This window comes from Acipenser ruthenus, chromosome 10 (genome assembly GCF_902713425.1).
Source record: "Acipenser ruthenus chromosome 10, fAciRut3.2 maternal haplotype, whole genome shotgun sequence".
Lineage (NCBI taxonomy): Eukaryota > Metazoa > Chordata > Actinopteri > Acipenseriformes > Acipenseridae > Acipenser > Acipenser ruthenus.
Genome location: NC_081198.1, coordinates 33,357,875 through 33,370,443, shown reverse-complemented (window position 1 = coordinate 33,370,443; position 12,569 = coordinate 33,357,875). Strand labels below are relative to the sequence as shown.

The window sequence follows — 12,569 nt, the reverse complement described above, 5'->3', positions numbered from 1 at the left end:
TTCTATTTTACTTTTATTTATTTTATTGTTCGTCTTGTTTTACTGCCCCTTGTATTATTATTATTCTTAATTGTGAAGTGCTTTGAGATGCCTCTGCCATGAAAGGCGCTATATAAAAATAATTGGATTCATTGAATATCATTTCAAAAAGAAAAAAAAAAAAAAACAGGCAGACAGTGAACCTATCTGATATAATCTGTTCCCTTTTAATCTCTAAAGCACAGGGCTGTTTGGTGTTGTTACAGTTCCTGCATTGCCCAAAACAGCTTCAGGGAAACATTTTTACACAGGTACAGTAAATACCTACTGAATACACAGACGATTCATCTTTTGGGATTCCAACCCATTTTCTCAAGGCTGTTTATTTAGCTTTAAAGTAGTTATAGACTATGAAACAATTCCATACATCACTCCCCTCCTCAAAAAACCTACCCTCGACCCCACCTCCCTCCAGAGCTACCGTCCTGTCTCCCTCCTACCCTTCCTCTCCAAAACCCTCGAGCGGACTGTACACTGCCAGCTCTCTGCTTTCCTGTCCAACCACTCTCTGCTCGACCCTCTCCAATCTGGCTTCCGCTCTGCTCACTCCACTGAAACCGCCCTCCTGTCTGTCACCAACTCACTAAAGTCTGCCCAAGCTGCCTCTCTCTCCTCTGTCCTAATTCTCCTCGACCTCTCTGCTGCCTTTGACACTGTTGATCACTCTATTCTACTATCATCTCTTGCTGACCTGGGGATCTCTGGCACTGCTCTGGCCTGGTTCTCCTCCTACCTCTCCAACCGCACTTACCAGGTGACCTGGCGTGGAGCAACCTCCACACCTCGCCCTCTCTCAACAGGAGTCCCCCAAGGGTCAGTCTTGGGTCCTCTCCTGTTCTCTCTCTACACCCGCTCCCTGGGCCCCCTCATCGCATCCTATGGTTTCTCATACCATTTCTATGCTGATGATGCTCAGATTTTCCTCTCCTTCCCCACCTCTGACTCCACCATCCCCTCCCGTATCTCTACCTGTCTGTCTGCTATTTCCTCTTGGATCCACTCGCATCACCTCAAACTCAACCTCTCTAAATCTGACCTCCTTTTCTTTCCCTCCTCCTCCTCCCCCCCTCCACTGATCTCTCTATCTCTGTTCCTCAGGAATCTACCACACTCTCTCCCTCTTCCTCCGCTAAGAACCTCAGAGTCACCCTGGACCCCTGCCTCTCTTACTCCCAGCACATCTCCACTCTGGCACGCACTTGCCGATTCTTCCTGAGCAACATCCGAAGAATCCGACCCTTCCTCACCAACTACGCCACCCAGCTCCTTGTCCAGGCCTTGGTACTCTCCCGCCTAGACTACTGCAACTCCCTCCTGGCTGGCCTCCCTGCGTCCGCCACCAGTCCGCTCCAGCTCATCCAGAACTCCGCTGCCCACCTGGTGTTCTCTCTGCCTCGCTTCTCCCATGCAACTCCACTACTCCGCTCACTCCACTGGCTTCCGATCACCGCTCGCATCCAGTTCAAGACTCTTGTACTAGCCTACAGATGCCTTGACCAGACTGCACCCAGCTAACTCCAGACCCTCATCTCTCCCTACACCCCCACTCGACCTCTCCTCTCCGCTCCGCCTGCACTAGAAGACTGGCTCTACCTCCTCTACGCTCCCCTGCCTCCAGAGCCCGCTGCTTCTCCACCCTCGCTCCGCAGTGGTGGAATGACCTTCCCACAGATGTCAGGACTGCCCAGTCCCTGACCACATTCCGGCTCTCCTTAAGACTCATCTCTTCAGACAGCACCTGTAGAACTCCTCTGTTTTTCCCCTGGGACACTTATCACTCTTCCTTAAATGCACTTTACTTACTCTTATCTGCCCCCTATTTTACTGCATTTAATCCTGTACTTCAGAGTACTGTAATCTGCCAAGTGTTTAATCTGTAGTATTTTGTATTTAATCATATCTTGATGTAACTATCACTGACACTTATCTGCTGTATTATTGAATTGTATTTTGTCACACTTGTACTTGCTTGAACCAAAGTCATTGTATTTATCTTGCTCTTAATTGTATTATTACTTGTACTGTGAAATGTATTTGCTTACGATTGTAAGTCGCCCTGGATAAGGGCATCTGCTAAGAAATAAATAATAATAATAATAATAATAATGATAATGATAATGATAATGATAATGATAATGATAATGAGAATAATAATAATAATAATAATAATAATAATAATAATAATAATAATAATAATCTTTCCTGTTGTGCCCTTCCATTCCTCCATTCCTTATGTAGGATTCACATGTGCACTTTTGAAAGATACATATGTTATGTAACTCATTTTGAGAAATTATTGATACCATACTATGTTAATACAATCTCTTTGTTGGAAGGCTTTACTTTCAGGTAGACTGGTACTGTTTCACTTCCTGGGTCATTTCACCTTAGCATTGTACTGAGGGTCAAAACAAGTCATGGACTGCAAACCATGTCAGTCATTGGGGGAAGCATCTGGTTAGCTGGTTAGTTAAAGAAAGAAGGCATAACAATGATCAAGGTAATTCAAGACTACCTGAAAGTAAACCTTTGATAAAAATACCACTGCAGTAACAAATCACTGCCAGTTCCCAGTTTCTGATAGCTAATACCATTAGTTTTACAATGCTACCCTCACATTATCATATCGATGTCAGAGGGCCAGCCGTTTCTATAAGGGATAGTAAAAAAGCAGTCAAAGACATTTCCTGAAATAACCTCTGACCTCTGAATAACCTTCTGATTGAGTTTTCAAAGGTAAGGTTGATAATGGAACTCTTCCTTGTCCTGTTCTAGTAGTAATGATGTGTAATGCCCTTCTGCTAAACTGGGGGAGGGAAATGCCACTGGATTAAGAGCGAGAGAATGTGTAAAGGCTCCTGTGGGTTAAGAGGCTTTGAAATTATTTTTCTTCCCCTGCGTGCCGGGCTGGCGCGGGATCAGGGTTCCCGGTATACCTCTACCCTCTGTACCCCTTAGCAACTGCAGGGAATCTCCTGGACATTGGATTAGCCACTCTGGCAGGGCATGGAAATCCCTTGCATAGCGTGAGAGTCCAGCAAACATCGTACATTCCAAGACAACACAGTCTTTTTACAGGCGAGCAGGCAGCATTCTTTTATCCACATTGTAGCCTCGTGCTGAACGACTTAAATCCACTTCCTTTCACAATGCAGCCAAGGACTCAGTCTATCCAGGAATTTCCACACTGCAGGCCAGTGCACCAACCACTGTGCTTTCTCAAATAAATTAATTTCCTCCAGTACTAACCCACCCGATCGCTATATTATCAACCACTGAATGGAGGTTACCAGTATTTATCAGTCCGATATTAATGAGGCTGTGAGATCAGGTTACAACCAATGGCTGATAATGACCTGCTAAACCTGCTGGTAGGCTCAGTAGGTACCTACTGCCTCATTAAAATCGGACTGATAAATACTGATAACGTCCATTCAATGGTTGATAATAAACCGATTGGGTGACTAACCACTGAGCTATTCAACCTGCTACCTTCCATTCTGCTCCCCAGTGCTCTTACACACTCATAATTCTAGAAGTTTCCCTTAGGCATCCAACTAATTCTTATTCAAAAGCTCTCTAATCAAAACCTTTTAGTTCTCACCTCAGGGTAACCCAAGTTGTGCATGTTCCTGAAGGTTCAGATTGTTCTTAGATTCTTTGGTAGAGGAGCACAAAGAGGTCAAGTTGACCTGTACTCCCCCCCGATATCAGTCTCACATTGGGAAACTCCTTTACACACTAAACTTAAACAGAAATCAAAAACTATTTCTTTAACATTTCACTTAACCCCAGAACTAACCACTGAGCTTTGCAAATCCCCTATGTTTTACACTGTAGCCTAGCTGAGTTACTCAAAGACACAACCTGCCCTCACTCTGACTTCTGCGTTACTCTTTCACTCTCTTCAGAATGTTTTAAGCTCCAGGTATTGAGGGTTGATTTAAAAATGTTTTCCTGTATGAGACAGCGCTCAGGCCTGCCCTGATTGCACCTGGAGGCTACTTCCTACTCTTTCGAAGATTCATCAGTGTTATGTACTTTGTAATCCCTCAAGGGCAGCTCAGAAAAGAGACATCAAGGGCGACTTTGTTTGTTTGCTAAGAGGGATCTTTTTTTACCTGTATTGTTGAAGAATTATGAAACTGGCATCTTTGTAAACAGTCAGAAGCACTGGGATTACCGGTACTTATTTAGACAACAGACAGATGGCTGTTAAATGATGTCCTACAGGCTTTTGTGTGGCCTGTCTATCCTGCTAAATCAGAATATATCGATCTTGTTTTTTGATTACCTGATAATTGAAAGGGTTAACCTAGATCTAAAAAGTTTGAGATTAAGTGTAATTTTCTCTACAAGGGACTTATCCATCATGCTACAATTCACTATTGAACAATATGTATTTTTATTAATTAATTAATTGCTCCATTGCCTTGCCCTAAGTGTAGGAATGTGACCCCACACACCAGGCTTTCAAATAATTATTTCTTCTCTTCAAACTTAATACTACTATCAAAAGCCCTATCACTTAAACATCTTATCATCACCTCAGGTAAGCCTACCTGAGATGTCCAGCTTGTACTCTTTCTTAGAATAGCACAACAAGGTCAAGTTAACCTCAATCCAACCCAGTATCAGTGCCACACCATATATCGTTGTCTAAACTGATGAACAAGTAATTCGAAATTACACTGAATACAGCAAACTGTCTCTGTTTCCTGAATAGTAACTGCTAAGCTACATTGCTTCCCAGTCTCTCAACTTCCAATGCTCTCCTACATTGCCTTTGAGTCTCCCAACAATCAATGCTAGCCTACATTGCCTTTGAGTCTCCCAATGTTCAATGCTAGCCTACATTGCCTTCCAGTCCTCATCTTAAACCACTAGACACACTATCTCCTTGCCTCATTTTAAAGCCCTAAATCAGCTTTCCTCCATGTCCTCTTCAGCTTTGAACACCAGGCTACACACAGCCTTCTTGTCAGACAGGGAATGTGGAGATATGTTGGGTTATCTGACAATATGAGGTATCTGCATTTCAGTTGCCAAGACACACATGTGAAACACTGCATGGTGTCTACAAGCTGGAACTCATGCTGGTGCAAACATGTCATAACAATCAGCTTGTGTATTTATACAGTACTTGGACTTGTCAGATAATTTCATACATCTGAATGTAGTAAACTCAGAACTATCTCAGCTCCTACTTAGTAGCTGTGTGACTCAATTCAACTTCTAGTAACTAGCATGTGACTCATCTCAACTCCTAGTTTTGAGCTCTGTGACTCGATCTGTATTCCATGTGTGTTCTCTTTGCTGATTTTAGGACAATTCAGGTTTCTGTGTAAGTGATATTAATACAAACTGAATAACGTCATCTCTTGCATAATACATCTTGGCTGCATGACACATGGAGGCCCTCAAGTTGGTGTTGACGAAAGCCAAATTACAGCATGATAGGAGGTAAAAACAAAAACAATTTATATAGATTAAAATCTGCTAAAAGATCAGGTTCACTGTACCCTACTGAAAACAATTTAGTTTATGTTAAAAATCCATGGGAAAATGTGTTTCTGGCACCATTAATGAGTTTTATGAAGTTTGGAACAACATAAAAGCACTGAGTTTATAAACAAACCAAAATCTACTTTTATGGAAGAATAAAAATCACAAGGCTATAGATCATGTCTCTGTTGCTCTATAATCTGGTAAGTGCTCCATAACTCATTTTTACTTTACCCTGTCAGATATTTCCCAGTGAGGACACTCCATAAAAAGATATCCTGGTGAAATAATTGCTCTCTGCCTAAATCTATCTGATGTTAGGCTTGATAACCCTTATAAAGATTCCCCATAGTAAAAACATAGTAAAGTGTAATAAAGCATGAAAGCATGATAGTAGAGCATAAGTAAGCATTGTAAAGCCCAGAGAGGTATGGTAAAGAAAATGTAAAAACTATGGTACTGTATGTAGTATAACTATGGAAAAAAGTTTAATAAAACTGCAAAATGACTGTATCAATTTACTGTGGTAAACCTTTAGAAGGAAAATTGTAAAAAGTGGGTGGAACATATTTACATGAGATTCCAAAGTGGGGTGCATAAGAACACAGTTTAAGCTGAAGTGAAGTTGAACGATTCAGGAACATAGACACAAGTGTGACTAGAGGATAATATAGGGGGAAGAGCACTAGCTTTTGTCTTTTACTATGTTACTTCCTATAGGCTACACATGACTGTAAATCAAATTAGGTAATGCTCTCTCTCAAAAAAATAAAGTGACCCAGCTGCTTCTGATACACACCACTCTCACTTTACAGCCAAGTCTTTTAACAGTCTTCCCTCACTAATAAACTAGACTTCTGTGGTCATGCAGCACAGAAACACATACTGCTTTATGATCTACACACTCCCAGCTTAATCAACTTTCAGTAAATGGTGGCAAACCACAGTTCATAGTGTCAGGACTTCAAATGGTGTCTGCTAAACAGGGCTTGTGCTGGTATCCGTGGACTTCAATCCCTTGCCAGGAACCAGTGTACTGTGCATGGATCTTTGGAATCCCATTATGAATTCCTTAATATGTGAATCTATAAGCCCTCCCGTTATATTGGATACCGGTTTTAGTTCCAATTCTAAATGTTTTTGTGTTGATAGTTCAGAGACCATGTCACTAGCTAAGGTCAGGCACTGTTCCGGCAGACACCTTTCACATTCTACAAGCGCCCCTGAGTCCTGAGCTGACCTCCTGTCGTTAAGTCCTGGGCCTCTCTCAAACAAAGACTGACAATTGTGCTAAATTGTGTGATTGGTTCACAATCGAGACCACCAAGCTGTATGTTTATTAGATATTAGCAGTTGAAACAGTGGTGTACTGACACAAACGAACAGTATAAACGCTGCTCAAGGCAATGCTTAAAAAATACAACTAAATTACTATCGACTACTACTCAGTGCTACTTCTACCTAAATATGAATGAACATGTAAGCTAGTGAGTTCTTGAGTATGCTTCTATATTGCTGGAATTTCCAACAGTGCTTGCTGATACTGTACTTTATACTCCTAATATTGTTTTTTTTGTTCAATAGCCTACTATGGGCCTCTTTTGCAAAAGGGCACTAAATGTAACTGTAATGTGAACATTGGGCATCCTTTACGAAAGGGCACTAAACATTATGGTGCACCATAATTGCAATTAGTGTGCACATCCATGATTTCCGTATATTTACTATTGCAATTTTATTCATTATCACTCGTAATAGTGGGCATATTATGGTGCACACTGATTTTATTGTGCCACACTATGGTAATCAGAATGAATATGTGATTTGTATGGTAATGCATGGTAAATTATTTAAATCAGACACCCCGCTCTGAATAATGAAATGATCTTTATTCACATCATATTTTTACTAAAGGGCGATAATCATAGTGTGCACCTTAAAGTGAGCGATAATTATTTTGTTTGGAAACTAGGCTTTAACCAATATTTAAACCTATTTAGCTGGGCTGAAATCTATCTGGCATCATGGAGGCATTACTTGCATACAGATGCTGTATGGGTAGGATCCGAAGAGCTACAGAAAATTAATGAGTTATGAATTTGAAACGTTTATGCCTTTTTGTAAATGAGGCCATTTGTGTGTTCTCTATTATTCTTTATTGCTGTTTCTGCTTAAATCATTATTAACCATGAGTAGGGTTGTATTGTTTCACGGTAACAAATGGTTCATTTCACAGCATTTCACTGTCTGAAACTAGGTATTTTCAAGATATTTCATGATTAAACAGAATATTTCTTAACTAGCATTGTCATATTCAGAATTGATCATTTTCTCTAGAGGTATTATACAACAAATGTTCTTAACTATTTAAATGCCTGCCTGACAAACAGTTAATTTAAATTATAGACATTCTGCAGCATTTTCGCCATCAGTGAATTATAAAAATTAAAAAAACATAAATATATGTAAAAAAAAAACAAAAGGGGCTCCCGAGTGGCGCATCCAGTAAAAGCACTCGCTAGCGTGCAGGATGCGCTCTATAGCCTAGACGTCGCCGGTTCGAGTCCAGGCTATTCCACAGCCGACCGTGGACGGGAGCTCCGAGGGGGCGGCGCTCAATTGGCCGAGCGTCATCCGGGGGGAGGGAGGGTTAGGTCGGCCAGGGTGTCCTCGGCTCACCGCGCTCCAGCGACCCCTGTAGTCTGGCCGGACGCCTGCGGGCTTGCCTGTAAGCTGCCCAGAGCTGCGTTGTCCTCCGACGCTGTAGCTCTGAGGCAGCTGCACGGTGAGTCTGCAGAGTGTAAAGAAGCGGGCGGCTGACGACACACGCTTCGGAGGACAGCGTGTGTTCATCTTCGCCCCTCCCGAGTCAGCACATGGGTGGTAGCGGTGAGCTGAGCCTAAAAATAATTGGGCATTTCAAATTGGGGAGAAAATAATAAAAAAAAAAAAAACTGATTGGCAACGACTAAATTAAAAAAAAAAAAAAAAAAACCACACATGTGAAATGCCCCCTTCTTGTACTGGCCAGAATGATCGTTTAAACAAATCATGCAGCTCTATGCAGTGTGTTCAATCATTTACTGGAAGCACAATAAACCGTCTGCCAGGTTCCAAAATGCAGTGTACACTAACAAGTAGTGAATCAATAAAGTACACATTTACACTATTCTTTTCAGAAATATGAATTTTCACTGGGAACTACATATTACATGGCAATGGGTACACGGAAATCGTAAAATCTGTGATAACCGTGCAAACAATACAGCCTTAACCATGAGAGTCACTGGAATTTGTTAGTAAGAAGCAGAGCCAAAGCTTGAGTGTTTGTCCTAGTAAAATGGCAAGAAGCAACTCGGCTCATTAACAAAATGATTTTTTTCCCCATGTCTACATGTTCCAACATATGACCTCTTAAATTCAGGGGCACAGAGGAAGTGCAGCACTGACAGATGTCCAGAAGGAGTAATTATTTAGTAGTTTTGGAACAAAAATTAAATACATGTGTCTTTTATACAAGAAAATGTGAGCCCTACTACTAGCTGACGGTAATAATATTACTGGAATTGTTGTGTAAGTTCTATGTATTTTAACAAGGTGTCAATAATAATGTGAGATCCTGTCATTTTCAAACTCTGCTTAGCAAACTGAACTGATTTTATCAAACTGCAGGGAAACAAATAAGCATCTGCCAGTCCAAGGCTACGAGTAATTGAGCAGGTCCAATATATTTAATTACAGAATGGAGACAGAAATAGCTATGTACAATGCACTCTGAAACCAAGACATGGTGCAGGTTGTTGCAGTCCATTATAACCAGCAGTAGGAGAAAAACTTAAAAAAGGATTAGGGTTGCCAGATTTTCAGATGCAAGAGCCTGGTGAAAAGCTTGCAATTACTTTGAAGACACATCCCATTCAAAGAAATACAACATCTGAGATATAATATATTTGATTATATTTCAGATATTGTTAGATCTAACATAGAATATACATTATTCTTTAAATATTTACACATATATTTCAATATATCATAATATATCAAAAGCCAATAAATAGATTTTTCAGTGAATTCTTATACATATTAAAAAAATATCCTGGACAATTATTTTGATATAATTAAACAAACAGTCTCCCTGTTAGCGAGGATCCCCCACTCTCCCCACACCTTCTATCACGAGCTCATCCCACACCACAAGAAGAAGGTAAACATCCCCACTTACCCAAAACATACAAGACAGGCAGACCCAAGTTCTGGCCTGGCCCATGAGCCCATTGGGCAGGCTCAAAGAAACGGACGGCATCCTCAAACAAGGTATTTTACAACCCCTCCAAAACTCCAAAACCTGGATGGATTTCCCACTAATTCCACACAAATTTCTCTCCAAAAGTACAGATCCATGACATGTTGGAAGGAGCTTAAGAAGCTGCAGCAGCCTCTCTCTCTCTCTCTCTCTCTCTCTCTCTCTCTCTCAACTGAGACTCCAATATTTTTGGGGTCAGGCAACTCCACTCCTTAGGAGAGAGGGGGAGGTGTCTAGAAGGGGCCTTATTAGTATTATTATTATTTTTTTTTTAAAGACCCTTCTCTTTTCTCCAGGCCCCTCCTTATTGTTTCATTCTCACTCTATTAATTACTCTCATTCATTTCTGCATCCTCGCTCTCTCTTCCCTTCTGCCCTCGTTATCTCTCCCACTCTGTCCTCTAACTTCTCTGCTTCCCAAGATGTCTTTTCCTTTCTATAACAGGCCTATCTTGCGTGTCTATGGCTTTCTTTCAATTTTTCATCATTAACTTTCAGCAGAATTTACAAAAATATAGCGCTATGTGGGCAATATTTATCAGAAATTAACCAAATTTGTTTTAAATTGTAATTTATTATGAATAACGACAGTTAAAACAGAAATAATTGTACATAATTACCTTATGAATTACTTAATATTTTAGATTAATTAACACTTGCTTATTAAACACAACTATTACAAAATAGTCAATTCTCCCTTCATTTTCTTTTCATTTACCTCAAAAAAGCTTGACTACTGTCTGGAAGCACCAAAAAACAGTACAAAAAACACAAGTATTGCAGATGAAGAAAACAGTGTCTCTCTTTGTTTACTATGACACCGTTTTTGTTTCTTTAAATACAAACTGCTTGAAAGTTTCTCTGTCTTTTTTTACTCTCACTCTGTGCATGGCAGCTGCCTTTCATTCACTAGTTAATAAAACTAATCCTCTGGCATTTCCTCCTCTGTGGGTCCTGAGGATTTTCACTCTCCTCTCCTCTTTCCTCCTCCCCTTTGCTGCTCTCCGCAGGACAGAAAATGATTTAAAGAGATGGAACAGAATAGAGACGAGCGGATCATTTTGACGTTAACTTTGGTCTAAGCTCAAGTGTGTTATTATAACATATGTCTCACAAGTTCTCCATCTTTTTGTTTTACATTATGCTTATGTACATTAAAATATGAAGGCTCCTTACTACAATTTGCATTTGAGGAACATTTTGTACACCTTCATCTGTCTTTGATCCTTTCGAGTGCAGCTATTCATCTCATATACAGAGTTATGGCTTTTTACCTCTCTTTCAATCTACTTGTTTACCACTATAACCATTTGTTTCTGGTTCAACAAACAATTATCCACGGTGATAAACAAGATATGATTATTTCCAGATGAAATGGTTACTTATAAGTTAAAATAAACCAAGACAACATGTTTCCAAAATCATAAAAGATAATGCTTACTAGGAGGGACACAATCGATATAAACATTATAAGTTAACTTCAAATAGATGACATGCTTGCTTGCTAGTGGAACATCCGTACAATGACACCTGGGTTCAATCCTCAGTCACCATTGTTATAATAAGCTTTATAGGTTACAGTAACATCTAATCTAGGGCTTAAACTCTTAACCCTGAGAATAATACTGGGGCTTAACTGAAACCTACCCCTTAAATGTATCATAATCTCTACTTGTCTCTGGCATTCATTCTAAAGCCATTTAAATTGATAATCCTCCAAATGTTATTTACTTTTGCTTTAAACTGCATTTCTTTACTCTCTTATGTACCTTTTATTTGATGCTTCCAATCATTCTGCATTCTTGCTGAAATCAAATGCAATGTTTAATTCAGTTGTCATATTCTCTTTCACCATAGATGAACTCAGTCAAAGCACCTTAAAGGGTACCTTTTTATTTTAGTGTGTTACATGTTCCCATGTGTTGCTACAACTGTTTCCGTAAGGTGTGTGTATTGTTTTAATTTTTTTAAAAAAATTTTGACCACTTTTTTAAACTTTTAAATAACATTCCCAGCCTCAAGATGGCTTCCCATGTACCCGCATGGACCTCTCAGAACTGAATTTCCCATCATCCTCCTGCTCACATATGTAACTGAGATGGATTTACCAGTGAGCAGGAGGATGATGGGAAATGTAGTTCTGAGATGTCCATGTGGGTACATGGGAAGCCATCTTGAGGCAGGGAATGCAATTTAAAAGTTTAAAAAAGTGGTCATGTAAAAAAAAAAAAAAAAACAAACAATACACACACCTTACGGCAAAGGTACCAGGATGCATATCTATAGCGTTGTAATGCATTTGAAATACTTACATTGAATTAACATAAAATGTAGGTCAAGGATAAAAAGATCTTTAGAAGGAAAGGGGCCAGTGCTAATGTTGCCCTTGCAAATAAGAGATACGATTTTTAAAACATGGCTGGCACTCATCAAAAGAGTGAAAAAATGATTTTGTTTTTCTTCCCTTTATTATTGGGCACCTTTTATTGTTCTCGGTATCTTTCAGTTTTTCACCATTTTTTTAGGTCAATTCAGGATATCCCCAAAACAAGGCATGATTATGATCATTTAAAGGGAATATTGCTAGGTATGAAAGTTTACTTTTGTTGTGCTTATCTTTGTTTTGCATGTTTCACCTGTCTTGGATGTAATGTTTAGTATGTTACTTGCCATTTGAACATTAAAATCATGATATACTGTATATTCCTTGCATCCAAACACC

General features: G+C 39.9%; 1 protein-coding gene across 3 annotated transcripts in view; it reads right to left on the bottom strand.

Annotated features, from left to right (window-relative positions):
- LOC117405963 (tensin-1-like) overlaps positions 1-12,569 on the bottom strand; it is a 298,134-nt gene that overhangs the window by 205,555 nt on the left and 80,010 nt on the right. Inside the window, exon 1 of one of the 3 annotated variants that reach the window (XM_059032053.1) lies at positions 9,767-10,367. The exons of the other annotated variants lie outside the window; for them this stretch is intronic. Within the exon in view, the coding sequence (XP_058888036.1) occupies positions 9,767-9,847 (81 nt within the window). The 5' untranslated portion in view covers positions 9,848-10,367. Of the gene's footprint in view, positions 1-9,766; positions 10,368-12,569 lie in introns of those variants that run through there. 3 annotated transcript variants of the gene reach the window in all.